The 20,818-nt window shown below is 35.4% G+C and overlaps 1 protein-coding gene across 4 annotated transcripts in view; it reads right to left on the reverse strand.

Annotated features, from left to right (window-relative positions):
• The window catches only part of NAALADL2 (N-acetylated alpha-linked acidic dipeptidase like 2), a 1,648,032-nt gene that overhangs the window by 224,537 nt on the left and 1,402,677 nt on the right, over positions 1–20,818 (reverse strand). For all 4 annotated transcript variants that reach the window (XM_069559730.1, XM_069559739.1, XM_069559749.1 and 1 more), the window contains one exon: positions 13,994–14,089. In XM_069559730.1, coding sequence (XP_069415831.1) covers positions 13,994–14,089 — 96 coding nt within the window. The remainder of the gene's footprint in view (positions 1–13,993; positions 14,090–20,818) is intronic.

The following is a 20,818-nucleotide window of genomic DNA, read 5'->3' on the forward strand; positions in this document are numbered from 1 at the left end:
ATCAAGATTGCCGGGAGAAATATCAATAACCTCAGATATTCAGATGACACCACTCTTAGAAAGTGAAGAGGAACTAAAGAGCCTCTTGATAAATGTGAAAGAGGAGACTGTAAAAAAAAGATGGCTTAAAACACATCATTCAGAAAGCAAAGATCATGGCATCTGGTCCCATCACTTCATGGCAAATAGGTAGGGAGAAAATGGAAACAGTGACAGACTTTATTTCCCTGGGCTCCAAAATTCATGGCTGCAGACTGTGACTGCAGCCATGAAATTAAAAGACACATGCTCCTTGGAAGAAAACCTATCACAAACCTAGACAATGTGTTAAAAAGCAGAGACATCATTTTGCCAACAAATGTCAATATAGTCAAAGCTATTGTTTTTCCAGTAGTCATGTACGGATGTGATAGCTGGACCATAAAGAAGGTTGAGCACTGAGAATTGATGCCTTCAAACTTTGGTGCTGGAGAAGACTCTTGAGAATCCCTTGGACAGCAAGAAGATCAAACCTGAAGGAAATCAACCCTGAATATTCATTGGAAGGACCGATGCTGAAGCTGAAGCTCCAGTACTTTGGCCACCTGATGCAAAGGACTGACTCGTTGGAAAAGACTCTGATGCTGGGAAAGATAGAAGGCAGGAGCAGAATGAGATGACAGGGGATGAGATGGTTGGATGGCATCACCGACTCAATGGAGATGAGTTTGAGCAAACTTTTGGAGATAGTGAGGGACACAGAAGCCTGGCGTACTGCTGTCCATGGGGTCGCAAAGAGTAGGACGTGACTTAGTGACTGAACAACAAAAGCCACACTGGTAAGAAGTACAGTGTAGAGAAGGACAGAGCTCAGAGGATAACAGATAAGTACATCTATTTTCTGCCTAGACTTTTCAATTGCATGAGAAAAATAGAATCATTTTATTTTTATTAAACATATACACATGGGTATTTATTAATAGTAAATGAAAACTTCCTGATATGTACCTTTTTAAGTTTCGATGAAAATATCTTTAAAATGGATTATCCTCTCTCCTGTTTTCTTTAAAGTCAGTAAATATATGAATCATTTCTGTTTCTTGATGACTCAGGAAAATAATTGTGATTGTTCATTATTATTTTGTTTTTGAATATAGGAAAATGACTATTTGAACCTCCATTAGGTTCACTAGAACCACTAGAGCCTCCACTCATCAAGGCCACTGTAATTTCAAATGTAATGAAGTCCCAAATCTTGATTTTTTTAACTGAAATATTAAGTCAAAGTACCAGAGAAGGCAATGGCACCCCACTCCAGTACTCTTGCCTGGAAAATCCCATGGACGGAGGAGCCTGGTAGGCTGCAGTCCATGGGGTAGTGAAGAGTCGGACACAACTGAACAACTTCACTTTCACTTTTTACTTTCCTGCCTTGGAGAAGGAAATGGCAACCCACTCCAGTGTTCTTGCCTGGAGAATCCCAGGGATGGGGGAGCCTGGCGGGCTGCCATCTATGGGGTTGCACAGAGTCAGACACGAATGAAGCGACTTAGCAGCAGTGGCAGCAGAAAGTCAAAGTAAATGCCCTTCAAACAAACAAAAAAAAATGTTTGATTTCTTTAAATCTAATTCTTTGCTCAGTTACTGAAATTCTTTTCAATGTCATAAAAATTTTTGTATTTGTGGAATACATTCATTCTACCCTAAAATACCAGTTACTATGAACTCTTTAAGACAGATTTTAGATAACTGAAATTATGACTATACTAGAAGAGAAAAAAAGATAGCAATTTTTTATATTTTCTATATTACACCAACAGCAGCAGAATTTATAGATCCAAAGATTATTTTTTTAAAAACACAGTAGATATTCAGGCTTCCTTGGAGAAGAAGGTATGCATACATACATATGTAATTCACTATTTTCTAAGGAATAACATTGAGAGAAATTAGCACTGAGAGACTATATAATTGATAAATTAATACCACATTGTATGTATTTGTGTGTGTGTGCAGTTATGGGGGGATCTTTTATTATAGTCATCCAAAGGGGCAGTAGGTACTATCCCCAGAACATTTAAGTATCATGAACAAAGTTTATTGTAACAGACTCCAATACACTGCCCAGAGTCTTCTTGTTTGTTGCATTATATTAGATATTTTTATTGCTTAGGGATTTTTAACTTTTTTATTATACAGAGTCTCTGTGTCAATAGCACTTTTTGGAAGGACATTTGACCTGTCTACCAGAGCTGATTTGTTGTGCATCAACTACTCTGCCCTTTGCCTCTGTAATTCTATAGTCCTTTGAAAATGATGTTATCCAAGAATGGTATGACAAGACAAAGTGAGGAAAAATGCAGAAATTAACACTAAAATTCACTATCTACATATTAACAGATTTCTGAAATAAGAAGGGCTTGTATTTAAACCATACAACATTCAGTTATCACCAAAAAAGGTACTTTATTAGACTACTGCTTCTGGAAATCTATTAGCTCATGAATACAACATGTCTCCAGTATTGCAGGACACTTCCTGAAGTAGGCTCACTGCCTTTAAAAGACTCATAGTATACAGGTGATCACAGTGCTTCCTATTCTGACTTTTATTAATAGCATATTTATATTCTGTAACAAATACATGTCAAAATCAGTTTTTATGTATTTATATAAATATATATATATATGTATTCAGAGAATAGCAGTTTTTCCAGTTATTTCTATCTTCATATACAGTAATAACTTCTAATATGTTGGAGCAGAATACCTATACTTTGATGAATATCTTCTTTTTATAAAAGGAGTCAAATTTTGGCAAGCTTTTATTGTATAATAATTTGCTTTGGAGTAATAAAACTGATAGTAAATATAAGGTATGACTTTAGAAACTATTATATTTGCACAGTATAATGGAAAATGATAAACCAAACCTCTCTAGGCAAGAGGAAATATAGACAATATACTCTCCAACTTTAGTAAATGAAGATATTGAGTTTAATTACACATTTATGAAGAAAATACACACCTGTAATATTTTCCTTTCAAAGTATAAGAAGTTGGTTTAATATCTCATCATCTCCCTTGAGTAGGTCCAACCAGAATTCTTTATTACAAAGTATAATCTCTGCATTGAAAATACTTATTTGGGATATTTTCTGGTTTAGCTCATGTCATAAATACATAGAGTATAGATCTCTATGGAGACATTTGACATCTAGTAACAATAATTTTATATAGCAGAAAAAAATTCCGGAGTGTTTTTGAAGATAAAAACAAATGCTTTAAACACATAGCTTCAAAATAACCTCAGATATACACATAAACAGGATTAAAGAATATAATTTTGTTTGTTTTACTAAGTAGGATATAATAATCTCATATTTTATCCAAACAATATATCAAAACATTAAACGTACTTGGAAGACAATCAGATTTGCTCATTTGGATTAGAAATCAAAGCCAGGTTTTCTAATCATTTAAAGAACTACACCAGATATTCTATTAGCTCATGAATACAGCATGCCTTTGAAATTCAAGAAAACGAATAAAAAATATTTGGTCTCATTGATTTCCTCTTACTTTATACAAGACTATGGAGCTACATTTTTAAGCTAGAGCTGAGAGTTATATCTCAAGAGAAATAAAATCATTCTGTATTTTAGTCTGCCTCTATATTCTTTAGTTACAAATAGGGTTTTTAAGTTTTCAGCTACCATGCTATAAGAATCTTAATATTATAACAACTGGTACAGCTATAGTTTAATAATGATATTTAAAGATATATGTAGATTCATATTTTCAAATCATGTTTTTAAAATTAAACCTTGGAACTTTCCAGGCAAGAATAATGGAGTGGGTTGCCATTCTGTTCTCCAGGGTATCTTCCCGTCCCAGGGACTGAACCTGTGTCCCCAGTATTGCAGGTGGATTCTTTGCCTGCTAAGCCATTGGAGAAGCCCCAATTAGCAGACTGACTCCAGTAATCAAAGTGATTCTGGTTAATCATTTCTAAATGAAGACAAACAGCCAAATGTAATTAATATTAACTGAAATGATTAAAATTTTGAATTATTTAAATGCTTTTCATCACTGAGGACACAACCATTAGTCTTTATTCACACAACTGCAATACTAACTTTTAAATTTATAGCTCTAAGTAACAGCAAATGCAACTATATTGATAGAATATAAACTATAAGAATTATTGCCTTGATTTCTAGGATTTACACAAAAACTGCCTTACTCTGCAATGCAATCTCACTATGACACTTTCTCCATATATATAATGGAAATAAATACTATATGACTCCAACTGTTTTCTCTTTGGGATATTGTCCAAATAATTTCAGTAAAAGATCTCTATTTTGACATCAATAAAAAAGAAGAAATGTATATCCATTTAAGAATATTCTGAAACCACATACTAATAAGAATATATTAATATTACATAATGTATACTAATTAAGAATAAAAGAACTTTTGTTTTTTTACTGAAACAAGGTGGGAAAAACAATGAAAGAACTAATAAGCTGATATTTCTGGAGGAAGCTCATAAACAGAATTAGGTCATTTGCTGGTTTCCATGGTACCACATGTATAAAGTATTTTTTTGTTTTATTGGATGCACCATTCATACTGAGAAGTTTTATAATATAACATAGAAAATTCAGGGTTCCAGAAGAAAAACACTATTAATTCAATAATATTATAGGTAGTACATTTTCTCTGACATCCAAATGCTCTATATTCATATTTGATTTTAAAGCTCTTTTCTTGTAAACATAGCTATAGTGTTTTTGTTTTGTTTAAAATACAAGTTATCATTCATCATTATTGAATGTCTATTATGGCCAAATTTAGCAATAAAATGATAACAAAATATATTAAATCCAAAAATATATAAAATAAATGTGATTTGTTGCTCAGTCGTGTCTGATTCTTTGTGACACCATGGACCATAGCCTGGCAGGTTCCTCTGTCCATGGGGTTCTCCAGGCAAGAATTGCAGGGGTTGCCATTTCCTAGAGAGTGTTATATCAATCAAAAGTAGATCAAAGTAAGGGATATCAAGATGTATGGAGCTATTTATGGAACCTATTTGTGGATAAAAGGAGAGAACAGTGGATCAGGCATAAATGAAGTGAAAAACAATTTTAAATGTCCAAATTATTGATTCAAAAGTTATAGTGAATGAGGGAATATATTTCTTCTCCAAAAAGAAAAAAAATTGTGGTAAAAACACACAACATGAAATTTACCATCTTAATTGCTTTTAGGTGTATAGTTCAGTGGTATTAAATATATCCATGATGCATAATCATCACCACTATCCATCTCCATATCTCTTTTCACCTTTTGAAACTGAAACTCTATATCCAATTAAACAGTAACTTCTACTCCATTTCTCCTCTTGCTTCTGGAAAAACCATTCTGTCTTCTGTCTCTCTGAATATAATGTATTCTAGGAGTCACATGTAAGTGGAATCATACAGTAATTTTCTTTTTGTGACTGACTTATTTCAATTAACATAGTGCCCTCAAGGTTTATTCATGGTGTAGCAAATGTCAGAGTTTCCTATCTTTTAGAAGTTGAATAATATTCTATTGTATATACACACAACAGGTTGCTTATCCATTCATCTGTCTATGGGCACTTAGGTCGATTCCATATTTTCAGTTCAGTTCAGTCACTCAGTCGTGTCCGACTCTTGGTGACCCCATGAATCGCAGCAGGCCTGGCCTCCCTGTCCATCACCAACTCCCAGAGTTCACTCAGACTCACGTCCATTAAGTCAGTACTGCCATCCAGCCATCTCATCCTCTGTCGTCCCCTTCTCCTCCTGCCCCCAATCCCTCCCAGCATCAGAGTCTTTTCCAAGGAGTCAACTCTTCGCATGAGGTGGCCAAAGTACTGGAGTTTCAGCTTTAGCATCATTCCTTCCAAAGAAATCCTAGGGCTGATCTCCTTCAGAATGGACTGGTTGGATCTCCTTGCAGTCCAAGGGACTCGCAAGAGTCTTCTCCAACACCACAGTTCAAAAGCATCAATTCTTCAGCACTCAGCTTTCTTCACAGTCCAACTCTCACATCCATACATGACTACTGGAAAAACCATAGCCTTGATTAGACGGACCTTAGTCGGCAAAGTCATGTCTCTGCTTTTGAATATGCTATCTAGGTTGGTCATAACTTTCCTTCCAAGGAGTTAGTGTCTTTTAATTTCATGGCTACACTCACCATCTGCAGTGATTTTGGAGCCCCCCAAAATAAAGTCTGACACTGTTTCCACTGTTTCCCCATCTATTTCCCATGAAGTGATGGGACTGGATGCCATGATCTTCGTTTTCTGAATGTTGAGCTTTAAGCCAACTTTTTCACTCTCCTCTTTCACTTTCATCAAGAGACTTTTGAGTTCCTCTTCACTTTCTGGCATAAGGGTGGTATCATCTCCATATCTGAGGTTATTGATATTTCTCCTGGAAATCTTGATTCCAGCTTGTGCTTCTTAGGGGCAGCGGCCAAGATGAGCTACCCCATGTCTGAGGTCAGGGGCAATGGCTGAGAGTGCCAGGCTGCAATGGCACAGGAACAGCCAAGAGGAGCTACCCCACGTCCAAGGTCAGGGGTGGCAGCTGGGAAGAGCTACCCCATGTCCAAGTTCAGTAGTGGTGGCTGGTAGGAGCTACCCCCTGCCTGAGGCCAGGGGTGGCAGCCTAGAGGAGCAACCCCTGTCCAAGGAGTGGTGGCTGCGTGGGCACAGGAGGGCCTAGAGGAGCTACTCCACATTCAAGGTTAGGAGGGGCGGAGGTGAGGAGATACCCCTCATCCAAGGTAAGGAGCAGTGGCTGCGCTTTGCTGGAGCAGCCGTGAAGAGATACCCAACGTCCAAAGTAAGAGAAACCCAAGTAAGACGGTAGGTATTGTAAGAGGGCATCAGAGGGCAAACAAACTGAAACCATAATTACAGAAAAGTCTAATCACACTAGGACCACAGCCTTTTCTAACTCAATGAAACTAAGCAATGCCCTGTGGGGCAACTCAAGACAGGAGGGTCATGGTGGAGAGGTCTGACAGAATGTGGTCCACTGGAGAAGGGGATGGCAAACCACTTCAGCATTCTTGCCTTGAGAACCCCAGGAACCGTATGAAAAGGCAAAATGATAGGATACTGAACAAGGAACTCCATATTTTAGTTAATGTGAATAATGCTATTGATACTATCAATACAGAGTAAACAAATATCTCTTTAAGATGCCACTTTCAATTCCTTGGGGTATATACCCAGAAGTGGAACTGGTGGATCATGTAGTAACTCTATTTTTAAATTTTTGAGTTTTCCACAGCAGCACTATTTTGCATTGCCACCAATAGTTCAAAGGGGTTCTGATTACTCCAGATCCTCACCAACACTTGTTATTTTCTGCTTTGTTTTGCCTCTCGATTTTAGCCATTTTAATGGGTTCAAGGTGGTGGGTGGATATGCTTTTGAACATTTCTTCCTTCTTATAGTATTGTCGCCCTATAGATTCCATGAAACATTCTACCTTGGGTCATTAGTACTCTCCATTTTGCAGTTGGTCTGCATTATGAGTACCGTCTGGGTTAACACCATCTAAATCATCAGTGATGATCAAAATGTTCCATAACATATGCTATTCAATGCCATAGTCACTAGCCATATGTAATCACTAAACATGAGAATTGTGGTTAATGAGATGGAAAAACAAAAGCCTAATTTAATATAATTTATTTTAATTTAATTTAAATCAACCTGTGACTAGCGGTCATTATATCAGATAATGCATTTCTAGAACCTACTTCTTCCTGAACTCAAACGTCACATGTCCCACTGCCTCCTTTGAATGCCTTACAGCATCCAAAATTCCACATATTCAACATCAAACTCATTATCACTTTTTTCAGGCCCACAATTTAGTTAGTTCAATAACACTAACTTTATCCAAGATAGAACTATTCAAATGACCCTTTACTATTCATTCTGCTTCATGTTTCATATCTACTAAATCATGTATCCTGTCATTTAGTCTTAAAAATGACTTTCAAATCTACATTCTGTTTTCTAAAATACATAACATCATTTCTCACATGTTACTAACAACAATCAGCTCTTTAAAGAACTCTTGGGGGAAATTCAATGATATTAAAATAAAATTGGAATTCTTAAATTCCTCAAACATCAACTCTCTGGTGAATTCTTCAAATCTCTTGTGTTGTGCCTAGTCACTCAGTCATGTCTGACTCTGCAATCTCATGGACTATATAGCCTGTGAGGCTCCTCTGTCCTTCAGGATTCTCCAAGCAAGAACACTGGAGTGGGTTGCCATACCCTCCCCTCCAGGTGATCTTCCCAACCCAGGAATCAAATTCAGGTCTCCTGCATTGCAGGCGGATTCTTTCCTATCTGAGCCACCAGAGAATCCCGAATCTCTTAGTCAGATATAAAATCTCTTGAGGTAAAAGTGCCACCTCCCCTCTCCCATTCTTTGTCCATATTACTATCATATTATTTAGTAATTATATTGACATATTTTGCTTACCTTGGACCCACTCTTGTATGTAAATTGTTTTGCATTTTAAGTGTTTTGCTTCATCCTTGGGTTATAATAGGCTACAATTAATAGAATGCTTAGATAACTAATAGCAATTTATGAGCTAAATGTTAAAGATTTAGAAATATAATGAAAAAATTCCTAAGTGTAGAAGGAGAAATAAGCCTATTTCAAAACATAAATCCATGGTGATTTTTATTCATTTATTAAAAGATTAAGCAGCTAAGATTTATATTGGCATTTCATTTATGTTTAGTCTTTGGAAGAATTAGTATGGCTTCTATGATAAGTTAAAAAAACAAATGCTATTTTTAAGGTAATTATAGAGGATAAGAAAAACATCTTCAACACTGATGTAAGATGTTGCCCGTAGGCAGTTTTATCCTGTACCACTTGACTATCATTGAAGCCATGATAAATTATATATTTTGGCATCGATATTGAGCCTCATTCATTATTTTCTTAGTTTTTATGCTTTATAACAAAAAGAAAAATTCCAAGATAAATTCAAACTTTGTAAAATATTTCTTTTTTTAAAAAAGCACTACAGGATACATTGGAAAACTAGGATTCAACTCACAGCTCACATCCCATGTATAAGTGTCATTTATTTATTTATAATGTGTTTTAATTCAAAAAAGCACCAATGATAAATTGTTAAATTTTTAATACTCAGAAATTTTAATTCAATTTGACATAAATTATATTTGTGTAAAGAAAGGTCTAGAATGTAGTTCTTAATTTGGAAAAATAGCAGATTGTATTACATGAACATTTATATAAGATGTATGTATTTATTGTATTTATTTAATTAGATAACATTAAATACATGGTTGTGTTATAGTGTTGTGTATCAAGTTAAAACTTTTGCTGGGAGAATAAGGACTGGTATCTTCAATATTTCCATTACTTCGGATTTTTTGAAAATGGAAATGGCAACCCATTCCAGTGTTCTTGCCTGGAGAATCCCAGGGATAGGGGAGCCTGGTGGGCTGCTGTCTATGGGGTGGCACAAAGTCAGACACGACTGAAGCGACTTAGCAGTGATATAATATCAGTAATAGCTGTGCTTTATCATTTTACAAAGTGTTCCTCATATTTCATGTTATTTTCATAATTGGCAGTAACAGAATTGATACCTATCTGTATCTTTTTTGTTAAAAATCCAGTTATTATAATAATATACTACTATGTGAAATAGGAGTATACAAAACATTTGATATACTCTGATAATACCACTATTATCCCCACTAAAACAAAATATTCCATAGACCTCAACCCTTCACAAATGAAATTTTATACTCCATTTATACACATTAACTTATTAATATATTCTAATCATGAGAAACGCTGGCCTGGAAGAAACACAAGCTGGAATCAAGATTGCCAAGAGAAATATCAATAGCCTCAGATATGCAGATGACACCACCCTTATGGCAGAAAGTGAAGAGGAACGCAAAAGCCTTTTGATGAAAGTGAAAGAGGAGAGTGAAAAAGTTGGCTTAAAGCTCAACATTCAGAAAACGAAGATCATGGCATCCAGTCCCATCACTTCATAGGAAATAGATGGGGAAACAGTGGAAACAGTGTCAGACTTTATTTTGGGGGGCTCCAAAATCACTGCAGATGGTGAGTGTAGCCATGAAATTAAAAGACACTAACTCCTTGGAAGGAAAGTTATGACCAACCTAGATAGCATATTCAAAAGCAGAGACATGACTTTGCCGACTAAGGTCCGTCTAATCAAGGCTATGGTTTTTCCAGTAGTCATGTATGGATGTGAGAGTTGGACTGTGAAGAAAGCTGAGTGCTGAAGAATTGATGCTTTTGAACTGTGGTGTTGGAGAAGACTCTTGCGAGTCCCTTGGACTGCAAGGAGATCCAACCAGTCCATTCTGAAGGAGATCAGTCCTGGGATTTCTTTGGAAGGAATGATGCTAAAGCTGAAACTCCAGTACTTTGGCCACCTCATGCGAAGAGTTGACTCCTTGGAAAAGACTCTGACGCTGGGAGGGATTGGGGGCAGGAGGAGAAGGGGATGACAGAGGATGAGATGGCTGGATGGCAGTACTGACTCAATGGACGTGAATCTGAGTGAACTCCGGGAGTTGCTGATGGACAGGGAGGCCTGGCGTGCTGTGATTCATGGGTCGCAAAGCGTCGGACACAACTGAGCGACTGAACTGAACTGAAGCATTTAATTAATTAATTTAGTTATATGTTTTCATGTCTAATTTATTGTTTACTTTCATATTTTAGGGAAAAGCTAAATGCAAAAAATGCAGGTAAGGGACTACTTAGAAGACATTAACACTATTACTTTTTAATGTCAATAATTATACTCAATTATATATGTATTGCATTTCCAGAGAAATGTACACACCATCTTTTCAATTTCACAGAATCCTAGTGAGGAAATCATTATGTGTATACTTCTTTTTGATGTAGACAATAAAGTTTTACTAAACAACATAACAAATTGGGAAGCAAGGCAGAATTAAAATCTATATTTCCTAGTTTGGCGCTCTAGTCAATCCCTCTATATTTGTACTTTCATTTTGTTGTTGATCAAAGAAAATATGATTTTTTAAAAAAAGTATCTATTAAATGCTTTGTTTTATGGCTCTACACGTTCTTATACTGGTGAGATAAGACTGAACTTCTGAAGCACAATTCTTCCCTTGGCCTATGTCTACAACACTACTGGTTACCACAGGTAATTGTGACTGAGGAAACAGTATCAACATCAAGTAAATATATGTGGTCCTTAAAAAGTGTCACAGAACACCTGATCCTGCACTTTAAGTAGGTTTTAATTTTTCATAGACAGCATTCTTTTCACTATCCATCTAATGGGTTAAACATTAGTGTTTACAAGAAATACATTTAAAAATACCTGTAGAACATGTGCCATATCTGTGTATAAATTTGTGTCTTCACTCATATAGTCTCTCATTCTCTGTTTCATACTGAGTACTGATCTCATATTTATAAGCTCAGGCCATGCTCTATGCTCCCCTAATCCCTTTCTCACCCAGTCATTCTTGCTTCCTAACATTCTCTCAGGAGATGAAGGGTGGCTAAGATCTCACATGACAATAATCAGTGTGTGTTTTTACATCTAAAATCTAAACCTTAGAATTTTCTATCACTGAGGATTTCACATGTTAGATGTGAAATCATCTCATTATATATCTGATACCAATATGGTCTCAAATTTCCCCTTCTATAAAAGTTTATGAATTTCCTGATCCAGAGAAAAACAGAAAAAATGGAGAAAACATTATTGTTTCATTGCCCTAAAAATCCTCTAGTGCCTTACTTAAAAATAAGTAAATAAACTAAGGCTCTAAGTACCCATATGATGATGATGATGATGATGATGATGATGATGATGATGAAAGTCACTCAGTCGTGTCTGACTCTTTGCAACCCCATGGACTATATAGTCCATGGAATTCTCCAGGCCAGAATACTGGAATGGGTAGCCTTTCCTTTCTCCAGGGGATCATCCCAACCCAGGGATCGAACCCAGGTCTCCCACATTGCAGGCAGATTCTTTACCAGATGAGCCACAAGGGAAGCTCAAGTACCCATAACATTTGAACAAATATACACATACGTATAAACACACATGCACACCCGCACCCAAATATATATAGATATAAATAGTTACATAGATATACATATATATAGATAACAGATATGTATTTTTTCTTTCTCTCTTTGCATATCAGGAATACAATTAAGATTTTAAATGCTAAGGAGTTATTATTTGTGGGCCCCTTCTATCTTTGGAGAAGGAAATGGCAACCCACTCCAGTATTCTTGCCTGGAGCATCCCATGGACGGAGGGGCTTGGTGGGCTTCAGTCCACGGGTCACAAAGAGTCGGACAGGATTGAGCGACTTCACTTCCACTTTCACTTTCTATCTTATTGTATCCGAGTAAGAATGATGATAGGAGGATGGATATATTCAAAACTAAGCCAAGGAACTAGATTAGACTGGAAAGGAAAGAGTTATAAATGTAGTTAAATTTAAATATCTTGAGCTTAGGAGAATTTTACAGTAAGTGTGGGAGAAATTTTACTTATTTTAAAAGTTCAGAAAAAAATAAATGTACACATCTCTTAAATGCCAGGGTACCTAGAATTTTAGTTTTAGTATTCTGAATTCATTCTATTGCCACTCATTGAGTTCAGTTATTATGCCACAATTCCTCTTTCTAAAGCATAAAAAGAGCTGTGTAAAAAGAAGATGTAAGAATGATTCAGTATTTTACCTAAGCATATATAAATATGGATTATTTTAAGAGTACTGAAATATCAATATTCTGTTCAAACTCTATCCCCCAAAGACAAGTTATAATTGGTTAAATCAATAGTTGGTAAATGTAAAATTTCACATGATGTCATATGTTCTCAGAACATTAAACTAATTTGCTCCACACTGTAGAATTTAATTTTCTTCATTCTATAAACTCAAAGTCAAGTATTTACCATAAACATAGATTTAAGCATCATAGAAGAAAATCAATTAATATAAATGCAGTCTAACTTTTTCTTAGAAAAAGTGTCATTTTTTTTTTCTGCAACGAAGTACCACAATGAACCATGCAACTTAAATATTGGAACAAATCTTTGAAGATACAGAAATTCAAAGACTCATTTAGTATTGTCCTTAATCAGAGGTAAAGGAAATATACTTGAGAATATACCACAAGTCTAGTTTCAGATTAAGAATTTTATTAAGAATCTATTTTGGTAGTATATATAAAATGGGATACTGCTCAACCATACAGAAAGAATAAATTTTTGCTATCTGTATCAACATGGCTGGACTTGGAGGACATTGTGCTAAGTGAGATATGTCAGACAAGAAAAGATGAACACTATATATCATTTATATGTGGAATTGAAAAAAAAAAGCACCAATCTAGTGAATTCAAAAAAGAAGTAGACTCACAGATAGAGAGAACAAACTCGTGATTACCACTGGGGAGAGGGAACCGGGAAGGGAGATAAAAGCGCAGGGAAGTACAATATACAAACCCTAATGTATAAAATAAGCTACAAGGATGTATTGTATAGGACAAGGAATATAACCCGTATTTTATAACAACTATAAATGGAGTAAAATCTTTAAAATTTTGAATTACTATTGTATACCTATAACTTACAAGATACTGCATCAACTATACTTCAATTTAAAAACTTGATTTTTGAATATAACCATCAGCTATTGGTCTGTTTGATTGTGATAGAATTGCTTATTATCTTTACTCCATAGTAAAATAATAGGAGGTACTTAAAATCCTCTCTAGTATACTCTAAAAACGAATATATATATAGATTTCTCTTGAGTGGCTATTTTCCTTTCCTTCATTTACTAACTGAAAGAACAAAACCTCAACTTTTTCATGAATACATTCCTCTCTTACCTTGATAATGGTCTCATGAAGATTGAAAAACGGATCCATTTCTTCAACTTTTATTGCATGTTTAGGAAAAAGAGCCTCAGAGAGAAAACTTGGACCCTGTGGAAAACCAGAAAATTAGCATTTTAAACTCATTGATTTTGTTTTTCAAGTGCTTACTGAATATTCTTTAAAGCTACAAAAAGACTCTAAATTGCGTCAAAGTTTCTGATTGTTGGATTTCATTCTACTGATCTAATTAATCATGAGATATTCATAAACTAAAATAAGTAGATTCCATAATGAATTATTTGTGTTTATCAAAGGGTATTTTCTTTCTCAGAAAAGATCATTATTTGCATTTCAAAAAAAGGGGGTGACAAATGGCAAACTTATTACAGAGTAAGATATATTGACTGAAACTCCTTTCAGATATGTTTTTGCAATTTAATTCTTTAAGCAAGTATAAGCTTCTATGCTTAAAGGCTGGTAGAATGGAATGCTTTTGAATAAAACAAAGTCTTGGCAACAAGGTACATAATATTATAAATATTGTAAAACTTCAAAACTATAGTAAGATATATTTTAGATAGAGTGAACTCATGAGGTTATGTACTGCTGAAAATGCAAAAGATGTTGTATGAGACACTTAGACTTAAGATGGTTGAAATAAATCAAGATATTATAATTAATAATTTTGTACTTGTAAGTATAGGTAAAATTCAGATTGTAAGAAGTAATGGGGTGCTGATAATCCTTTATGGTCTAAATATTTATTGCCTTCCCCCCAATTTATATGCTGAAATATTAATCTCCAAAGTAACAGTATTAGGAGGTGGGGCCTTAAGGATGTGAGTAGATCATGAGGGTTCTGTTCTCATGGGGTTTAGTGTCCTTATAAAAGAGACCTCACAGAGCTCCTTAGTCCCTTAAATGAGATAAAACAAGAATTCTGCCACCTGGCAGAGGGCCTTTACCTGATCATCAGTTCAGCTCAGTTCAGTTCAGTTGCTCAGTTGTGTCTGACTCTTTGCAGCCCCATGGATATCAGCACACCAGAACTTCCTGTACATCAACAACTCCCAGAGTTTACTCAAACTCATGTCCATTGAGTTGGTGATGCCATCCAACCATCTCATCCTCTGTCATCCCCTTCCGCCTTCAATCTTTCCCAGCATCAGCGTCTTTTCAAATGAGTCAGCTCTTCACCTCAGGTGGACAAAGAATTGGAGTTTCAGCTTCAACATCAGTCCTTCCAATGAAGACTCAGGACTGATCTCCTTTAGGATGGACTGGTTGGATTTCCTTGCAGTCCAAGGGACTCTCAAGAGTCTTCTCCAACACCATAGTTCAAAAGCATCAATTCTTTGGTGCTCAGCTTTCTTTATAGCCCAACTCTCACATCCATACATGACCACTGGAAAAACCATAGCCTTGACTAGATGGACCTTTGTTGGCAAAGTAATGGCTCTGCTTTTTAATATGCTATCTAGGTTGGTCATAACTTTCCTTCCATGGAGTAAGTGTCTTTTAATTTCATGGCTGCACTCACCATCTGCAGTGATTTTGGAGCCCCCCAAAATAAAGTCTGACACTGTTTCCCTATCTATTTGCTATGAAGTGATGGGACCAGATGCCATGATCTTCGTTTTCTGAATGTTGAGCTTTAAGCCAACTTTTTCACTCTCCTCTTTCACTTTCATCAAGAGGCTCTTTAGTTCTTCTTCACTTTCTGCCATAAGGGTGGTGTCATCTGCATATCTGAGGTTATTGATATTTCTTCTGGCAATCTTAACTCCAGCTTGTGCTTCATCCAGCCCAGCATTTCTCATGATGTACTCTGCATATATGTTAAATAAGCATGGTGAGTATATACAGCCTTATGTACTGCTTTCCCTATTTGGAGCCAGTATGTTTTTCCATGTCCAGTTCTAACTGTTGCCTCCTGATCTGCATGCATATTTCTCAAGAGGCAGGTCAGGTGATCCGGTATTCTCATCTTTTCAAGAATTTTTCACAGCTTGTGGTGATCCACACAGTCAGTCTTTGACATAGTCAATGAAGCAGAACTCTGGAACTCTCTTGCTTTTTTGATGAGCCAACAGATGTTGGCAATTTGATCTCTGGTTTCTCTGCCTTTTCTAAAACCAGGTTGAAAATCTGGATGTTCACGGTTCACATATTGTTGAAGCCTGGCTTGGAGAATTTTGAGCATTACTTTACTAGCGTGTGAGATGAGTGCAATTGTGTAATAGTTCGAGCATTATTTGGCATTGCCTTTCTTTGGGATTGGAATGAAAACTGACCTTTTCCAGTCCTGTGGCCACTGCTGAGCTTTCCAAATTTGCTGGCATATTGAGTGCAGCACTTTCACAGCATTATCTTCTGGGGTTTGAAATAGCTCAACTGGAATTCCATCACCTCCACTAGTTTTCATAGTGATGCTACCTCACCATGCTGGCACTCTAATTTTGAACTTCCAGCCTCCAGAACTTGAGAAATAAATTTCTGTTGTTTATAAGCCACTCAATCTCTGATAGTTTGTTTTAGCAGCTGAAATGGACTAGGATACCACCTCAAACAATACTCTTGTAGTATTAAACTTGTAAATATACTATGAAATTATTATTATCTACATATAACTTTTATTTGAAAACCTGAAGTAACTAGAGTTATTTGTCTAGAAAAAATATGTCTTAGGACAGGATATAAGTAACTATGGAGATGATAGATAGAAAAAAGCAAGATGGTAGATACGTAAGTTTTTCTAATTTTATCATGGGAATGAGATGAAATCTAGTCTGTACCAACAATGACCACACAGGGTAACAAATTTTATTTGAATTCTGTTAGAACTACTTATTAGATCAATGCAGCAGTAGAACAAGTTATTTTGGAATCTATCAATGGTGGGAAAGAAAGTTAGGATAATATAGCTGATAGACTCAGAAACCATACAGATGAGAAATGAAACAACGTAATTATAAGTCTCTATATGTTAAATAATTCTGTGATCAAGCATATTCTTTACTCCTTATTTTGAACAATACTATGATTTTTTTAAAATTATTTAGTTGTTTGTTCTAGCATATGTGCATTTTTGGATAAGACCACAAATCAACCAAAGAGCTTACCTATCAAGACTAATAGCTTATTTATCAAAACTTGTTTATGTTCCTCTCCTTATTTTGCTTGCCATTCTAAAACTAATTTTAGAAACTGCCCAGTTCCAACCAGCACTCCGCTTTTTAAGACCTACCATAAAACCACACAACTAAGGCTTAAAATAAATCATAAAAACCCTCTCCTAATTTCTCCCCATTCTAAGAGACTACTAAGATTCTCTGTTATGGGTTGAATAACTCATATGTTGAGTCCTAGCCTTTAGTACCTCAGAACATGGTCTGATTGGGAAATAAATCACTGCATATATAATTGTTTAAAACAAAATTAAGTTAGAATGAGGTCATATTGGAGTAAAGTGGGTCCCTACCACAATATGATTAGTGTCATTATATAAAAAAGGAAATTTAGAGACAAATTTTTACACTGGGAGTGAGCCATGTGAACATGAAGGCAGAGACTGGAGCACTGTGTCTACAGGCCAAAGGAGTACAAAGAGGGCCCGAAAACCACCAGAAGCGAGGCAAGAGGCTTGGAGCCGATTCTCTGTCACAGACCTCAGAAGAAACCAACACTGACAACACCTTGAACTGTCAAAACAAGATATCTCTGTTGTTTAAGTCACTCAATCTCTAATGCTTTACTATTCAGGCCTACGAAACCAATACACTCAGTCAAGGTGGTATTCTTCTTTACTGCAATAAGTATAATACATCTAATTTTGTCTATCAATTAGGTTTTGTTGTGGTAAATTGGGCAGTCAATATAGAATCAGGTTAAAATTTTGATTTGCCATAGTTCAGTGGCATCTTAATCTCTAAAGGATTAGTTACAGCAGTTAAGAAATTTTGGAGATTTACATACTTCACAGAGATGTTGTGAACAGTCAAAGCCTGCTAATAGGAAACACTGTTAATGGCATTGATGACATTGCTAAAAACAATACATATCATAATAATAATGATGAGAGTGGTAATGATGTGGTAGTGATTATGGTAGGATGCTGAGCTAAAGGAAATCCAAAGACTCTATTTATGATCCTCAGAGAAAGTATACAATTTGCATGGAGATATTTTTGAATTGATTTTAGTGAAAGTATGACATGGACAATTTGTGGCATCCATTGTCATTTAATAATTTAACTTGAAGTCCTTAAAACTTTGCCCCAAGAGTAGTTGTAAATAAACTTCTTAAATTAATTTTATCTTATTAGTATATTTAAGACTTCATAAATAGTGCAAAATTAAAATATCAGCAAGCCTCAAACTGAAAAATCTCATGAGTATAAATTGAGAATTATAATTACTGAGATTTTATTGAACTTTCAATTATTCAAAAGCAGAACATATTGATTTAAATCATCCATATGTGTCTTATTCTCTAATATAACCCCCTTCTCTATCTTGTTCCTTCACCTGCCTCTTACATACGACTCATATCATTTTTTCTTTCTAGTGCATTTTTTAAATCATTAAAAAAATATGCTCCTAATACTTACTATATGTCAAGTGCTCCACTAAATACAGAATATAGTCCTTAACCTCATGAAGTTTAATTTAATGGGATTTGAGTCCATAATAGATCAAACATCACTGTCTTTGAAAATGTTAAGACACTACCATTCTTTTTCATGTATATATGAATATAATAATCATCATTTATGAACAAGTTTTTGCATATCCTGACATAAAAAAGTAATGAAAATATTTGTCTAAAAAGGGATATATTCACTGTGAAAGTTTTTCACTGCTACCACATTAACTATGAGTGATGGCTGTTTGATAATAGCTCCCATCTGTTGATGAAGAGAGAGAAGTAAAACACCCTTAACCATTTAGAGAGCACTTCTATTTAGAAAAAATTCATTGATAGACTGAAATGAAGGAGCAAACCAAGATATTCAAAACTTAATTGTGTAGGTATGCCACATGGAGATCATACTAAAATTATTACATAAGAAGGGATAGTGATAAGAAAAGTCTATCCAGGAACCCGTTTGAAATTCAGTTTTTCTCCCTAGTCTCCAACTTACATGTCCTCTCTGTAACATTTAACAATATTTAACATACCTTCCTTCTTTCAACTCTTTTGCCCAAAGTCCATGATTTGTTGCTAGATCTCTGTGTATAATTTTCTACTTATAACTGGATCCTCTTTTAATTTTTGAGCTTTTAATGTTTCTAGGGGGTCTGTACAGTCTTCCATTTTCACAGACTACCTAGGTGGTTTGGTCTACTTTTCTGGCTTCAACAACTAATCTCCGATTGATAGTTCCTAAAGCTTTAGCTAAATTCTTGTTTTTAGTTCACCATTTTTTCTGCAAGATCTTTCAGACACATCAACTCATAGTCCAAATCATGAGCATACGTTCCTCCACTGTCACCTTCATTTATCTTGGATAATAGCATAATACCCACTTTTTGTCCACATGTGAAATTTTATATTATACCTGACTCCAATTTGTTTCACCCTTAGTACTTCAGAACTACACTAGCCAGTTTCCTTCTAATCCATATGTTTAGACAATTCTCTATAAGTTCTTATTTGTTGCCATAATACAGTTACTTATTACTTTTTCCCAAACTATGGTCCTTATTGTCTGTAGATGCAAGTCCAAATTCATTAGTATAGTTCACAAACAAGACCCAACATATCTTCTTTCATCTTTAAACAAGTCTTTCTTTCCCATAAGCTCATTTGCATGATTTCCATACAGCTACTGGTTAAGTCACAGCAGTCGATTTATCAAATCTTAAATTTATCCTTACCTTCACTTTCTCTGTCCCTTTGTGCCATTTCTTCTGCCTGGAAAGATTTTTCTTTCTTTTTCTTTATTTGTTTATCAGGCTTCTTTCTATAATTGTTTTTCTCGATCCTTGAAAACCCATCAGAATTCATATTTTTCTTATCATCTTTTCCTATAATTTTGTACTTGATTTTTACTTATCATTTATTATATCTTTGTTATATTTCTGTTTTTATCACTATGACATGAGCCTTTTAAGACTAGAGATTCTTTTCTTATTAAAATAGTCTAAAACTGCCAGGCAAACTTGAGTAATTAATCTCTCAGGATTTTCCTCTACAAAGTTGAAATGTAAATATATTTGCCCTCCTAACCCCAGAAAGTTCAGGTCAGGGTCAAGCAAAATAACAAATTACATAAATACTCAGTAAGGAGAAAAGGATTACACTAATACTGAATGATTTTTTATTTTTATCACACTTGCCAGGAATTGCTTTTCTATATAACCAAGAGTCAGGATTTTGAAGTTTAAATTACTAAAATTTTGTAATTGCATGCATCATGGACTCAATGGACATGAATTTGAGCAAACTCTGGGAGAGAGTGAAGGACAAAGGAGCCTGGTATACTGCAGTCCATGGGGTTGCAAAGAATCGGACATGACTTAGTGACAACATACATATATTCCCTCCTTGTTGAGCCTCCCTCTCATGGTCCCATCCCAGCTCTCTAGGCCATCACAGAGTACTGAGCTGAGCTCCCTCTGTTACACAGCAGATTCCCACTAGTTATCTATTTTACACATGGTAGTATATGTCAGTGTTACTGTCTTAACTCATCCCTGACCCTGCTTCTCCAGCAGTGTCCAAAAGTTCATTCTCCTCGTCTGTGTCTCTATTTCTGCCATTCAAATAGGTTCAGCAGTACCACTGAGATTTTTACTGGCATTAAACAAGATGCACAGCCTGGTGCCTGACACA

This window comes from Ovis canadensis, chromosome 1, assembly GCF_042477335.2.
Source record: "Ovis canadensis isolate MfBH-ARS-UI-01 breed Bighorn chromosome 1, ARS-UI_OviCan_v2, whole genome shotgun sequence".
Lineage (NCBI taxonomy): Eukaryota > Metazoa > Chordata > Mammalia > Artiodactyla > Bovidae > Ovis > Ovis canadensis.